Below are 16,451 nucleotides of genomic sequence, written 5' to 3' on the forward strand. Positions count from 1 at the left end.
GGTATGGAGCCATCTTCCAAGATACAGTGAGGTTGTAGAAAGCATTTTTTTGCAGCTTTCTTAACTTGGTTTTCTAGCAGTAGTGCTGGATCCAGTATAACCCCATGGCTCTTAATTTAGTCTGCAAGGGTCAGACAAACTCCATAAAAAATGGGGAATGGTTTGTTCTTCAAGAATTCTGCCTTCCCAATGAGCATCTTTTCCATTTTGTCTGGGTTTAATTTCAGTTTGTTTGTGTCCAGCCATTTGACCACAGCTGTCAGGCAGTGACCCAAGATTTCAACTGCATTCTGTGGTGAATTTGATAGTGAGATATAGAGTTGAGTGTCATCTGCATACTGATGCAGATCCCACTTAGCAGATAAAAAGTAGGTTGAATGGTGGGAAAAAAACAGGGAAGGGTGAGAATATGGGGACTGCCAGGAAAAGGAAAAGAAGAAATAATGTGGGGAAGTGGATACAGGGGGAAGAGGTGCCTCCTGCAAGTCTTTATGGGTTCCTCACTCAGCAACCGGGCCATAATTTTCCCAGGTAGAGGCTGCCAGAGGAAGGGAAAGCTGAAGGACGGAGAGTGGACAGATAAATGGAGGCTTACTGGTGGGTTGTGAGGAAGGAAGGAAGCAGGACAAAGAGAGAGACTATAGGGGCTTTTGGAGAAGAGAAAGAGGAAATAGGGAGGAGAAAATGAAATGACCCCTGCAAGTCTTTGTGGGTCCCTACTTGTGTGTTTGTGAGTTTGTGTGTGTGTGTGAGAGAGAGAGAGAGAGAGAGAGACTTCCCACTCTGTAAATGATTTATGGATGTGTGTGTGTTATGTGCCATCAAGTCGTCTCCGACCTATGGAGACCCTATGAATGAAAGACCTCCAAAACGTTCTATCTCTAACAGACCTACTCAGATCCTGCAAACTGGAGGACGTGGCTTCTTTTATTGATTTATGGATACACAGGTTATATAGTTAATTTAAAAAACATGTTATTACTTTTAATGACGAGTAACTTCAAAAAGGCATTTAGCAAAGGCTCCTGAGTAAATATAGATCATGGGATAAGAGGACAGATCATCTTAGGACTCAGCAACTGGTTAAGAGAAAAAGATCCTGAGAATAAGAAAAAACAGGCATTCACACAACGCTGGGAAATAATATGAGTGATCCCCTAAGGATTTTTAATTTATTTATAAATTATTTGGATTTGAGCGGAGGGTGGGGGGGAATAGCCAGATGACCAAGTCTGCAGATCTTAATAATTCATAACAGTGAAAACCCAAGTAGGTTTGAGCAGCTCAAAAAGAATCTCCTAGTCGTGTTAAATCGGTGGTATTACTGCAGTGTAAATACTGTGGGTTGGATCCAGCCAGCTTACCAACTGGTGAAGGAGTTAGGGGTACCCTTTGACCACCCAAAAAGTGCTACACTCGGAATCATGATACCTCCATGGACAAAAGTCATGTGGGATGGCAGCTGTAGTAAGGAGGGGGGTTGAGGAAGACTGAGTGAGAAAGTCCTGTGAATATTCCTGATCACCCTACCTAAAAAATAACAAGGGCATGGCATTGGCATGAAGAGGAGCAGACTCTTAAGGAGATAACTCAGACCCTCTTAAAACGTAAAACCCCAAAATAAAAGCCATAATTTCTTAAAAACAGTTAACTTATGAGTAACCACGATCTGGAATGGAAGAAGAGAAATGTAAAAGTAGCAAAAAAAACTTGCAGGAGTTTTTTTCACTTTCACACACAGAGAAGCATCGGGATGAGAAGGAAAGCAATAAAGAGAAAATGGAGGTGGGGGGGTGGGGGGGAGCCTGGTAAGTCTACAGCTGAATTCTCCTCCCGACTCCACGCTAGCAATGCTGTTAGCATTGATGGAAAACAATGACGCTGCTAATTAAACCGCTCGCAGACCAGCTTGCACAGCTTAAAATGTCTATTAACAAAACCTCTCAAAAAGCAGTGTGTGCCCTAGAGTAACACTAAGTGTAACACTACAAGAGGAGACTTGCGATCTCCAAAAGGAAAACAGGCACATGCAAGAGAGAATACTCAATCTAGAAGTTGCAACTCACCAATCTAATTTAAAATTGAGGGAGGTTGATGAATACTCAACATCCACAGAATACTTACCTTCTTTTTTGGCAAACTGGCTAGCAAATGTCATGCATTTAGAAGATGGAAATGCACCTAAAATAACAAATGCTTACTGAATAGTATCACAGAATAATTCAAAAAAGAAAAACCCCAGGGACATTCTGGCAGTCATCCTGGATTGGAAAACAAGAAGAAAAATGTTAGATATAGCCAAAACCCAATCAACATTCTCTTTTAACAGTGCTCCAATTTCAGTTTTTATAGATCTACCTAGTGAAATACTGAACAAACGGAAGGAATTAAAAACAATAACTGAAACACTACGATAAGCCCAAGTCAAATACAAATGGTGAAACTACACCAATCTACAATTTATACACAAAGACAAACTATACTACATCTCAGAGCACAAGTCAGGTCTATCAATACTGCAGGATTTGAACATATCTACTCCAAAGTATCCCAAAAGCAGAAAATGGAACAACCACCTACTCCACACAAAGGGAGTAAAATACCCATCCAGTACAACACATGAAAAATATAAGAGTTTAATGCTTAAGAAAAAAATGAAATAGGGAAAATTATGGCTAAATGATATAAAAAAGTTATAATGCATATTGGGGTTTGGCGGAAGGAACAGGAAGGGAATCCCTTGAATAACTCTCAAATTAATATTACCTTTGTTTACTGGTAATTATACCAGTAACCTGTGTGGAGATATTTCTCCCAGGCTATAGAGAGTATTATACTTTAAAAAGTTAAATATTTAGTATCCTTCAGAGGGGGAAGAGGGAGGGGGGAAACGACCTAAAACATAAAACCTTAAACAGTTTTATTAAGAAGGTTGGGGTAGTGGGGATATATTTTTTGTTTCTTTGTTTTGAAAGAAATGAAAGGGAAAACAAAAGAATATATTTAAGCCTAGTACTTGTGCTTAATTAAATAGACAAGTTTATTGTTAGTGAACTAATGAATAAATAGTGGTCACACTGCTTGAAAGTTGTACAACTATAATTACAGTTTAAGTGTATATGTAAATAGAGTAAGAAAAAAGAGGCATATATATGTAGTTATATTCATGTATACAAAAGAAATTTTATACACACACACATCCAAATAAAATAAAATTAATAATAACAATTAAAAAATTAAAAACCTCTTTTCTCATTATTGTACCATTAGGTTACAATACCAACCTTAAAATATATCCTTTATTTTCCAATAATTATTTTTACTCCACTACTAACAACCACAAACTACTGTAAACTCTCAAATACTGTTCAGTCTAATTTAAACAACATAACTTGGAAAAACCTTTGGAATGTACTCAAAACTGAACAGAGTATCTCTCTACATCTGAAGATTCAACAATTTTAAAAAAAGAATATACCAAACATTTGTGTTATAAAATTGGTAATTACCAAACTGTCACTGCTTTCAAAGACATAACAATGACCCCATCTACCACATACTTCCCATACTAACAAACGGACTGAGTTATTAAAACACAACAGAATACCTTGACCTCCGAGGACCTACCAAAAACTGAAATTACAAACAGCAAACAACATACTGGAACTCTGACTAACCCTTGGAACATTACTAAATTAAACCAGATGCTAAATGGACACTAACAGTAGACCTTCAAAAGAACAAAAAAGCTATTATAATAATTATACACAATGTTAATAATTTTACAATTGTTATTAAGAAAATGAAAATCAAGTTTAAAAAAATAACTAGAACTTGGAAAAATGCTGTAGTAAAAGTGCAACCAAAATGATCAAGGAACTAGAGCACCTTCCCTGTGGGAAAAAGCTAAATCATTTGAGAATTTTCAGGTTAGAAAAAAGATGATTAAACGGAGACATAATAGTAGTCTGGAGAGTAGAGAGAATTTCTCCTCCTGCTTCCATAACACTAGAACATGGGGTAATGGAACATAATGGGGTTGGAAGTAGATTCAAAGACTATTAAATGGAACTTCTTGATTTAGAGGCCACTTTATACCTGTGGCTGGGGATAAACATTGTGGAGGTACTACTGCCTTCATGTTTTGCTTGAGCATTTCCTGGAGGCATCTAACTGAACTAGGAGTGTGCAGCGGGGAAATATTCGGTCTTCCCGCTTCGGGCGGGAAAACTATTTGGAATAACCCAAAACCCGAAGTGGCAAGCCGGTTTGGGTTTGAGTATTTGGAAATCACTTCGGTATGCTTCGAAATGATTCAGAGCATATCAAAGTGATCCCCACCTCCCCCCTGAGCCCCCCTTCTCCCAACCCCCCAACCCCACTTACCTTTCTCAAGGGCCGGAGCAGGTGCCTCTGCCGTGGCCGGCAGGGAAGGCTGCAGCTGGCACCTCCACTGCCTGCGCTGCTGCTTTATCCTCTGTGGCGGCTGGCAGAGCAGTGGTGCAGGCTGCTGCTTTGGCCTCCATGGTGACTGGCAGGGCAGCCGCAAGCGCTGGCACCTGCGCCACCCTCACCGCCACTTTGGCCTACACAGTGGCCGACAGAGCAGCAGCGAATGCTTGCACCGCCACCGCTGGCCGCTTTGGCCACCACAAAGGCTGGTAGGGCAGCAGTGAGCACCGGCGCCCGTGCTGCCCATGTTGCCGCTTCAGCCTACATGGCGGGCCGACAGAGTGGCAGCGAATGCCTGAGCCACCACCGGCTGCCGCTTTGGCCTCTGCAGCAGCTGGCAGGGCGGCAGCAAGTGCTGGCGCCGGTGCCTGCACTGCCCGCACTGCTACTTCAGCCTCCGCAGTGGCTGGCAGGGTGGCAAGGAAGGCCACTGCTTCCACAACCACCAGGTAAGTGGGGTGGTGGTGGGAGGGAGGGCACCCTTTAAAAAGGCCCCAAATCTTCCTGAAGCAATCTGAATTGCTTTGGGAAGCTTTGATTCGGTATTTCCAAATCAGGGCCATCATACTGGCCCTGATTCGGAAATACCGAATCTTTATGAATCAGCCCTGGTTTGGGTTTTTTTCCAAACCGGGAACCCGAAGCGCACATGCCTAAACTGAACTAGATGGATGCTAGGTCTGATTCAGCAGTACTGTTATCAAATTTGTTTAAAAAAAAAAAAGCTTTTATAAGTTGTATTCTGATGTAAATTCATAATATATCATGAGGTAAAAAAATATCTTAGTTTATGTGTGTGTGGTGGCAGAGGTCATTGTGTTACACAGCATCAAACATTCAGAGCCTGAACAGTTTCCCATGAGGTGGAATGTTTCTTTTGAATAGATTCACCCCTCTTACAAATCAACTCACAACAGTACTGTTCTTTTATAAAGCTCTGATTTTTTTTCAACTTGCAACAACAAAAACTGTTTTGAACTCAAAATATTGGAAAACTAAAACTTTCATACATTTTAAAGAAGAACTTTAAACTCTAAAACTGTGAACTCTGAAATTAATAATTTCTAACAACATTTGTATTTTGTGTATTTTTCTACCCCAAGAACAACTCTCTGTATAACAAGGTGAATGTTCTTCAGGTTAGCAAGAAGTGTTATCCACAAGGCTGCTCCAGATGAGCACTTAAAATGTTTCCCTGGATTGGTGTTTTTTGTTCTTTAAAAAAAATACACTTCATGGGTCATTTTGTATCCCATTATGTTATATGGAGTGATAGTGACCCTAAATGTCAATATCAGCATATTTCTGGGGGTTTGACTCTTAGGTGCTTTTTATTTATTAGGGGAAAAAACGTCCGTAAGTTGCAGTCCTTTGGGGACATTGTTTACTAATATTCAGGTGACAATGTCCTAAGAGAAAAAAAAAAGTTGTAGAGCCATTTCTCACATTCTGATCAGAAATTGCATCTGGGGAAAGATAGTCAAGTTATCTCCAGGGCTCTCTATTCTTTGTAGAGCTGTCATTGAAATTCTCTTCAAGTGACGTTTCTAGGTGAATGTGAAGATTTTTGGTCAGGAAAAAGTCTGAACAATTTCAAGGCGGACACTAAGAGTTTCAATAAAATATTTCTCAAGTGAGGCTCCACATGTCTGCGCTTTGGATTTCACGTTGGTACAATGCAGTAGAATAGTTCTTATCAAACTGTTATGTTTCTGATGTTAGTGTGTTATGCTGCAGTGCGGCACCCCACAGAATAGAATCTGTCTTATTTTTGAGTTTGAGTATGCTAAAGTTGGCTTCAATCTTTTTAATGCTGTCTTTTGGCTCCTTCCAGCCATGTTCCTTTCTTGGCAGGTATTAAGACTTTCATGAGAATACTAGTCAGTTTAGCTTCCTCTGTTCAACCTGAATTTGACTTTACAAATGTATTTTGCAGTTATACTTAATTCTTCAAAGCTCATAGAATTGCTACCATGTTCTCCTATCTAAACTGGGGTATGTAAACAACTTTCAACTTCTTTCCTCAACCCACATGCATGTTAAAGTGAATTTTAAATATCCATTTCAATGAATTGATTCATTATCTGGATAGCTAGTGCCATCTGCTGTGTAATTAGTGAATTACCTGAAATGTAATGGGATTAGTAAACCTATATGATTTGTATAGTATAATATTATTCTTTGTTAAAGTGGGAATTGTTTCTTCCACAGTATTACTTCAAATTTACTGAAAAAATAATGCAATTGACCTTAGAATTGTAAAATTTCCAGAAGATCTGAAGCCATTAAAAAGAACATTTCCCCCCTGGGAAAAAAACCCCAAATTTGTTGGAGATTGAAATATATGCAGTACTTATTTTCCTATCAAACCTGAACTTCTTTTACAGATAGAACAACATAAAATGCCTAATTTATAACTTAGCACAATTTTCTATTTTAACTGTTTAGAATATTTATGGAATTTTAAAGTATAAATGTTTGTTTTCTGTAAAACATTGCAAGTGTATCCAGTATGCGTATATCTTTAACTTTTGCCATCTGAGAGGTAAGAAAAAAGAAAAGTTGAAGATAGAAAATAAATTTTATACTAAACAAAAGGAAGTGTATCATTTGGACAGAAGCTCTCTCATAGAGTCACAATAGGTAGGATTGTTAGCAAGTTTGGATATAAATTTTATGAAAACTAAACTCTTTAATTAGTATTATCATTAAACATATTACAGCATAGTAATTGTTGCCAAGAATATTACATTTAAACAAAAAATCTTGAAAATATTGTAGATGTCGACAGTATGAGAGGTCTTTTTTTTAGTGCTTCCCCAAATTTCCCACTTTTTGCATTGCAGAAGTTGAAAAAGTCCTTGAGGATTTTCATGCTACACATTTTGAGTGTGAAAAACTTTGCTTTAAGAACAATTCAGTGTTTCCCCAACTTTTCCATTGGAAATTTTTTTACAAAGGCCTTGGGGACCGCCCCCCCCCATTTTTTTTCTGGGCCCTCGCATCTTTAGCTGATAATTGCAGTTATATTTAAAAATTAGTAGACAACCACTGAACTGTTACTGGTCGAGTCTACCATTATAAAATAATGTGAGTAATTCAAACAACTTAACTGTTAAATTGGTGAGGATATTATATGTGTAGTAAGTTACCTCATCTAGCAGTACTATGTAGTACTACTAGCCCATGCACCAATCAAATCATTGCTAAGCATGCAATCCCTGCCCCCCCCAATAGAATCAATATGGAATTCTATGTTTATTAAATTTAAAGTTTTGGTCCTTGGACAGGTAAATTCTCAATCAGCATTTCTCAGAAGTTTTATTAATAAATAATTTAAACACTTTTGTTTTCATTTGGGGTCAAGAATTGTCTGCCTACTCAGTTAATATTTCTTTTAAAACATCTTTTGAAAGAATTTTAATGTCACAAAAGAGGATAACAAATGCTTGTTAAGACTACCATGTTACTAAACTTGCTCTGAGCTTTTATAGTCTAATAAAACAAACAGAAAAAGTACTACAGCTCCTCTTATGCAAAGAAAGTAAGTATCTGCATCCAGGTTTTATCATACATGCATTGGATGATATGTATTCAGAAACTGTGAGAAGCTGTTATTTATGTAGCACAGGATTGTTTAAAAGATGGCCAGTGTTATCATTAACCTAATTTTCTTACTTGGAGATCTGCTTTAACATCCATGTTTGAGTACAGAGGTGTTCTTGAGTAAGCTTAAATGAGTAAGCTTAAATATATAGAGAGTACTGTACTCTGTCCATTTGAAACATATGGGCATCTTCAGTCAGTAATGTAAATTGGGTTCTTAAATGTTTAATCCAGTTCAAATATTGACCAGATTTTCTTCCCACCCCCACTCCCTGATTTAAAACTTGTCCTTGTTTTAATTCAATGTTTAATTTTGTTCTATACACCATTCCTGTTTTGATAGGCTTTGGTCCAGTGTGAGCAGCTTAAAAATGAGATGGAGAGACAGAGAGATCGTCTTGAGAGGGAGTTAGCGGTACAGTTAGAAAAGAGAGCTGGAGAACGAGAGGCAGTGCGTGAAGAACTAAAGAAGGAGAAAGAGAACTTGTCATCCTTGGTATTCTAACATTTTTATATGCATACTTTAGGATATAAATAATTATGCTTTCTAATTTTCTTCCTTTTTGCAAGGCTTTGGACCTGTTCAGGTTTGCTCTTTGGAAAATTTCCTGTAATTAAAAAAGGAAAGATTAACCTTTTATAACTAGCTCTCAGTGAAAACAAGTATTGGTGATTTTATTTTAAAAAGTGAAACAGGATTCTAGTAGCACCTCAAAGACTAACAAAGTTTGTTCCGCTTAAGCTTTCATGAGTCATAGTTCTCTGACTCTGGAAAACTTACGTTGGAATAAATTTTGTTAGTCTTTAAAGTGCTACTGGGATTCCCTGTTCAATTCTGCAACAACAAACTAACAGAGCTACCCCTCTGGAATTGTTTTCTTTTTAAAAAGAAGTTTTTTGAATTGCTTGAATGCTATTTGAAGAGACTTTTAAACGGCTTAAATCCCGTTTTGCTAACCAGCTCCATACCCTTATTTCCAGTTCTGATTAGGAGGGAGCCCTGACTATGGTTAAGCTTGACACTGAGGTACTCATGGTTAAGCCTAATGTAGGAAGGCTGGAAGAATTTACGCTTGAGCAAATAATAAATATCCTACTCTAGCAGTGTAATCCTAAGAATATTTTTCTGGGAGTAATCCCTATTGAATAATATAAGATTTACTTCTAAGTAGACTTGCTTAGGCTTGCTCTCCACATCTTTTAACGAGCATCACATAAGCATAGTAATCAGCAATAGGGATGTGCAATTTGGGCTTGTGGTTCGGTAAAAATTAGCAAATTTTACCTGATATGGTAAAATTTGGTGTTACTGAACTCAATCCAGTATTGCCAAAGCGATTAGCAATACTGAAGTAAAGTTTATCAAACTAAAGCCTCCCCCCAAACTCCTGCATCTCCTGAGCAGGCTGTCAAGCCATTCGTTTCTATTGTGGGGGGGAAATGACTCCCACTGCAAAAACACATGGATTATGGCTTCCATGGCCCCATGCACACTCCCAGTTACAATCTATACACCAAACAGCCCAACAGAACCAAAATGAACCCCCCCCCCAAACCAGCATCCCCCGAGTAGGCTGACCAGTCACTCTCCATTGTTCTGCATGAGGATCAACATCACACCAGAAAATTGTCCAAACCAAAATGAAGCAAGGAAGGACAGTCTTGCAACTGGAAATATAGTTAAGCAAGTCCAGACAAAGTGTTCAACAACCCCCAATCCCTACATCATAACCACTTTCAGTCCAATTTATTTCAACAGAAAAGATATACCATAGGCTTAAATTCCTGAAACCAATGAATAAAAGAGCTTAACTTGGCTGGATAGAGCCTTGAGCTTTTAAAATATACATGTTATTCCACGTGGTATAAAAGAGAAAAGCAAAAAGTCTAGGTAGATTTAGGAGGTGAAAAAGAAGGTCTTAAAAATAAGCATTTGCTAACTTCAAAATAGATCTAGAAAGATAAGCTGAGCTATTGTTTAATAACATTAAGATTACTATTCTAATTTTCTGATATTTATTTATTTATTTATTACTTTTATTCCTCCCTCCCCGTATTTCTAGCAGGCTCACGATGGATTTATTTGAAGTGTTCCCCTTGCATCAAACTAAACCCTCCCCGCAAACCCCTGTACTTCCTGAGCAGGCTGGCCAGTTATTAGTTTCTATTGGGGGGGGGGGTTCATTCCCTTGCTTGAGTTCACTTCTAGTTGCAAGACTGTCCCTTACTTCATTTTGGTTTGGGTGATTCTCTGATGTGATGTTGGTTCTCATAGAGAATAATGGAGAGTGGCTGGTCAGCCTGCCCAGGGGGCAAAGGGGTTTTGGGGGAGGCTTTATTTTGGTTCTGTTGGGCTGTCTGGTGTGTAGATTGTAATTGGGAGTGTGCCTGTGGCCACATGTTTCTGCTGTGGGAGTCATTTTTCCCCACAATAGAAACTAATTAAGAATGGCTGGTAGATTTTTTTGTAGATTTTTTTGCCAAATGCCACCCCCATTCCCCTGAAAAGCCCCCATAGTTTTCCCCATAGGGAATAATGGAGGTTGGAGGTGGCTGTGGCACCTTCTTGGGGGGGCATAAAATGGCCCCCAAAGTCCAATCTCCATAAAATTTGGGGGTGGGGGTCAATAGAGGACAGGCGCAGATCCCCAGCAAATTTTTGTTAAAATTCGGTCCAAAAATGGCCACCCCAGACTCCCAGAAAGGCCCAAATCGCATTTCCCATTGCAAACAATGGCTGTATTTTATCAAATTTGCTCTGTATTGAACAGCTGAAATGAAGAATGAATTTGGCATTCAGGCAGTGATACCGAACTCAAATCAGCCAAATATTTTTTCTTTTTTTAAAAAAAAATTAAAATTTATTGGATGGGTTGACATACATTCCACAAATCATTTTAGTACATATTTTCCCCTTATATTGATATATGTGACCCACCCCTCCCCTCCCCCCTTTTCTATGTTGACTCCCAACAGCACTATGACTCTTTTATTTCTTATCATTAACTCTACATTACTTTCATTTATCCCTATTATTAAAGGCAAAGTTCTAACTTATTATTTGTTATTACTAGGGGTGTGCAAAGGCACACTGTTTCATTATTCTTGTTTCGGGTTTTCCCAAAACAAGAATCTGTTTCGGATACAGCATACAGGCTTTCGGGTTTGTTTCGGCTTTTTTCGGCTTTCTTTCGGCTTTTTCAATGGGAAAATGCCTCCGTCTTCCCGGATGCCTGGGGGAGGCATTTTCCCACCGAATCATCCCAAAATTGGTGGGGACCTTCCTCTAACCCCTCTCTAACAACCCCCCAAGTTTCAGACCGATTGGACTTTGGGGGGCCATGTTATGGCCCCCCAAACCAGGTCACCCTATCCTCTCATTAAGAAAAAGAAGGTGAGCATATTGTTAGCCTGCTGCTGCTCATCTTCTTCTTCATTATTTCCTATGGGGAAAAAATGAAGAGGCAGGCTTCCTTTGCCAGGGGTGGCATTTTGCATGCAAAGTGCCCCCCAACCCTCTGGGGACCTTCTCCCACCCTTACTCCCACCCCCCACCAAGGCTCAGACTGCTCCCCCTTGGGGAGGCCATTTCATGGCCTCCCCAAGTAGGTGCTCTCAGCCCCCAAAGTCCACCCCCTACTGCCCCATACAAACCCAATTCCCCCCCATCTGCCAAACACAGACCCAAATCCCCCAAGTAGCCCCTCACAGACCCAAATCCACCCCCAGCTACCCCACACCCACCACAACCCCAGGAACAGGCTGGCCAGCCCTCCCCCTTTTGGAACTCCTAAACTCTCTTTCCCAGGGCAATTCCGCACAGCCCAGGGGTGCCACAATGGTGTGCACACTCCTGAGTGCCAACTTATCCCTGGGAAAGAGCACCTGACACACAACCACCCCCTGACACCCCCCCCCCCCCACCTACATAGAAGGCTGGCCTGCCTGCCCCATTGTTCCCAATGCTGGGAACCAACCTCACATCAAAGAAGGGAACACACACACAATGATTCAAGTTTGAAAAAACTTTATTTTATCACTTTCAAAGTACAATGGGTCAAAAAATCACAACAAATCACACAAATTGTCCCCCACACAAAAGGACTACACAATTCACTACACATCAGAGAATCTTAAAAAAAATTATTTTTTAACAAACTCTAAAATTTTTGAACTGAATTGGGTTATACAGTAGGAGTGCACAACAGGGCATGAAAACAGAAGTCCCCCAGACAAAATTAACACAACGAACTTCAAATCACAGATTAAACAAAACCATAACAAGAGCTTTCAAAAACACTTTATTCCATGAACTGCTTAAATTTACACAGCAGCAGGGCCCAAAAGGGCATGGAAACAGCATGCTTGCAGTGATTCACACTACACAAACATAACACACAACTCAATTAATATTAGACAATCAGCAAAACTTGTAACCAGCATTACAAGATGTGGGTTGCACAGCGGGGGCGCAAAATGGGTCAAAAACACTTTCTGTCTTGGACAGATGTAGGCAACATGGCAGCAGGGCACACCCACAGGCAGGACAGCATTGTCTCAGACTCTGAGTCGGAAAATAACACAACTATCATGAAATAAAATACTAATTTGCTCATCCCCTCGACACCTCCTCCATAACAACAAAACACAACACAAAAAAGTTTTTTGAAGCGTGCTTATGAGTGCCAGGCCAGCCAGCAAACAGGCACCAAAGCCAGAGCAGCAGGCCTATGTGTGGGCCAGAGGCTGGCACACTTGTTCAGGAGCCTGGTGGGAAGCCTTGGAAGCAGGGGACCAAACACAGAAAAAAAACCCCACACCATTCCAGCTTGTGAAGCATAACTGTGAGTGCCAGGCCAGCTACCAGAGGGGGTGATGACCAAAGCCAGAGCAGCAGGCCTGTGTGTGGGCCAGAGGCTGGCACACTTGTTCAAGAGCCTGGTTGGAAGCCTTGGAAGCAGTGGACCAAACACAGAAAAACAACCTCACACCATTCCAGTTTATGAAGCATAACTGTGAGTGCCAGGCCAGCTACCAGAGGGGTGACCAAAGCCGGAGCAGCAGGCCTGTGTGTGGGCCAGAGGCTGGCACACTTGTTCAGAAAAACAACCTCACACCATTCCAGTTTGTGAAGCATAACTGTGAGAGCCAGCCAGAAGAAAGGCACCAAAGACACCCAGCAGAGCTTCTGGCCTGTGTAGGCCCAAAGCTGGCACACTCCTTTTAAATTCCTGTGAAACAGTAGATCAAGCCCACCCCACACTCAAGCAAGAGAAATTAAACATTAAAGAAGGCAAGCACAACAACCAATGCTGAACCCCACCCCCACCCCCAAACATTGTCTGCTCAACCTGTCCCCCCCAGGCCATGCCAAGACTTAACTGAAACACCTTTTTGCAGAGGCAGGCCACAGCAGCACAGTGCCCAGCATCAAAAAACTTACAAAAATTTAAAAAAGGCCTACCAGGTGTCCTCTCAGGAGGTCCAGCACAGTTGATTCTCCAGGCAGATGTCCTCCTGGTGCAGTCTCTCTTCTCCTCTCTCGGTCAGCAGCAGCAACAGAAGTGTTCCAGACCAGTCTGGCCCCAAATTTAAATCCCCTGCTGCAGCCTCAGCCAAAGATTTAAATCTATTGGCTGGCAGAAGGATGCAGCAGTGGGATTGGTGACTCCTAAAGTCCCCCCTCCCCTGCCTTTCCCCACCCACACTCCAACAATCACCCTCCTCCTGCTCCCCCTCCCCTACCTGTTAATTTTGGCGGGAATCTCTGCTTCCACTGCTTTGCAAATGCAAAGTGCAATGCTAGCAATGCACCTTGCATTTGCAAGGCAAAGCACAGGATTCCCTATCCTCCTTTGCAAGAGGGGTGGGGGGTGACAGAAGGAGTGAGTGGATTCACTCCTTCTCCCCCCCTCCCCTCTTCGAAGAGCCTGCAGGAAGCCTTAGCTTCCAGCAGGATTTTGCTAGACGCTTGCTAAGGCAAATGCCTAACAAAAAAAAAATGGCGATTCTTGAATGCCGAAAGAAAGCCGAAACAAGCCAAAACGTTTCGGCTTGTTTTGTTTCAGATAACCCGAAACGTTTCGGCTTTCCCCGAAACGTTTCGGATAACCCGAAATAACCCGAAAGACGTTTCTTTCGGCTTTCTTTCGGGATTCGGAAAGCCGAAACGCACATTCCTAGTTATTACATTTCTATAGTTATCAATAGACTACTCTTATTCTTTCAGATCCCCTTTCTTTTCCAAATAAATTTTGATTTTAAATTCCTTCAAATCTAGAAAAAAGAATTTTCTTGAATTTATTCTCATAGCTATCTTATCAATTTGATCATTTCCACCATATACCACAGTTTAACTCCCATCTTCCATATATTACAATTTGTTTCTTTAACAAATTAAATATAACTTTACATATTTGCCGTAAATTCAATCCCTTAAATAGCTCTTATAGCTTGAAGCTGGAAACTTAGTCCTTCAGGTGTTTCCCATCTATAGCTTAAATCTTGCACTTTTATCTCTCAGCTTCTTTTCCAAATAAATTTTAATTTTTACTTTCTCCCAATCTATAAAAATTTACTTAAATTTCATTCTCATAACTTCTTATAAATTTGTCCATTTCTACCATATACAACAGTTTAAATTTAATTTTCAACATATTTTAATTTTGTTTCATTAACCATTTAGATGCAGCTCATATTTTAACCGTAAATTCAGTCCTTTAAATGACTCTTGTAGCTTAAAGCTGGAAACTTAGTCCTTCAGGTAACTCCCATCTGTAACTTAAATCTTGAACTCCTATCTCTCAGCTTTGGTGGTAGTTCTCTGTTCTTTTTGCTTTCTCGCCTGCTCCTACTAGGGTGCTCTTTCATAATTCTTACTCTGCTTCCCTCCATTAACAGCTTGCCATTTCAGGGTTTCATCTTTCACTCTTCTAGTTTTCCATTGATCAATATTATCTCTTTGTAAATACTTCTGTTGTATATAACTGGAGTTGACTCTGTATGCCAAGACCAAATTTGTTGTTAACTCTTCTGACTGCTTGTTTAAAAATTCTGCCAAAACTTCAATCATTTGCTCTTGCACACTCAGCGATATTTCTTCTAGCACATTGCGAATTCCCAGCTCTTTTTCTGTAGTTTCATACTTGCTTCCTGCCACACGATCTTGAAATACTTGCTTTTCAACTTTTAAACTAGGTAACAAATCGGTGGCTTTTTCCTCCATCTCTTGAGTTGTCTGCTTTATTGATTGTGGCTCATCCTTTGTCTCCACTTCTGCTTTTATTAAATCCCTTATATTTTTAATCAAACTTTCTCCCATTTTCTGCATAGATTGGCTCAGTTCTTTATTTCCCTCTGTAACTTTTTCCCCCAGCAATTCTATAGCCGTTCCTATGGCAACCTGCCATTCCTTCTTTACTTTCTTCATGCTCCTAAGCTGGTGTTCTTCCCGCCCCAAAACTCCGTTTTTTGTATTCTACTTTATTTATATTTTAGTCCAAATCTATTATTTTCATTAGTTTAAAAGTCCAATCTACTATAATCTCACCAAATGACAGGCGGAAATTCTTCATGGTAGCTTCCTTTGTCCTTTTCCCTTCTCAGAATGGTGGGCATCCACTTCCTTTTGTCCTCTCGTTGCTTTGTCTCACGTTTTTTCGTTTGTTTTCCTTCCGTGGTCTTCTTTGCTGTTTCCACTTCCTTCTTGCTCTCCAGATTAAGCCCCTCTAGGCAGTGACACTCGCTGTTCTTCTTGCATTCTGCCCTCTCGCGATACTTGCTCCACAGCTTCTCAGCCTCCTCCCCTTTCTCAACGCCAGTTATCTCTTCCAAAACCGCAGGTATGCATAAACAAAAATTATTTTCTCTTCTTTAGCACTTTCTAGTCTATCGAATTCCACTTTTTTCTTCAAAATGCCTTGCTCCTTTCTTGTTTTATCAACTCGATCCACAATATTAACTTTTAATTAAATCTCTCTTCTGATTTTAAGTCCGAAATCAAGATAAAGTTCTTTACCTCAATTTGTTCTGTTTGGGTCTTTCGTGCCGTTTCTTTTGTTTCAAATTGGCCAAATCTGGTACTGAAGCTTGGTTTCTGGCGACCTTATGTCAAACAAATGACTCAAAGAGCACTGCAGAGATTTTAGCTTGCCCTTCTCCGAGGGGACCTCAAGGCTATGAGGAAAATCCTTTATCTAGGACCCCCCCTCCATCGAGATCACTCAGTCTCAGGGTCTCGTAGTGTTCTAGCCCTCTTCTACCTGTAGAGGGGTGGCAGCAGGCGATCTAAGCACCTGGCCTGCCCGAATAGTCACTCTTGATGGTCCATCTCCCTGGACCACGTCAGATCGCCATTATCTAAACCAGAAGTCCCCCAGCCAAATATTTTTTCA

The 16,451-nt window shown here is 40.4% G+C and overlaps 1 protein-coding gene across 1 annotated transcript in view; it reads left to right on the forward strand.

Moving 5' to 3' along the window:
• The window catches only part of SDCCAG8 (SHH signaling and ciliogenesis regulator SDCCAG8), a 166,113-nt gene that overhangs the window by 34,506 nt on the left and 115,156 nt on the right, over positions 1 to 16,451 (forward strand). The window contains exon 10 of the mRNA XM_054972158.1: positions 8,402 to 8,554. Within this exon, the coding sequence (XP_054828133.1) occupies positions 8,402 to 8,554 (153 nt within the window). The remainder of the gene's footprint in view (positions 1 to 8,401; positions 8,555 to 16,451) is intronic.

This window comes from Eublepharis macularius, chromosome 1 (genome assembly GCF_028583425.1).
Source record: "Eublepharis macularius isolate TG4126 chromosome 1, MPM_Emac_v1.0, whole genome shotgun sequence".
NCBI classification, from domain to species: Eukaryota; Metazoa; Chordata; class Lepidosauria; order Squamata; family Eublepharidae; genus Eublepharis; species Eublepharis macularius.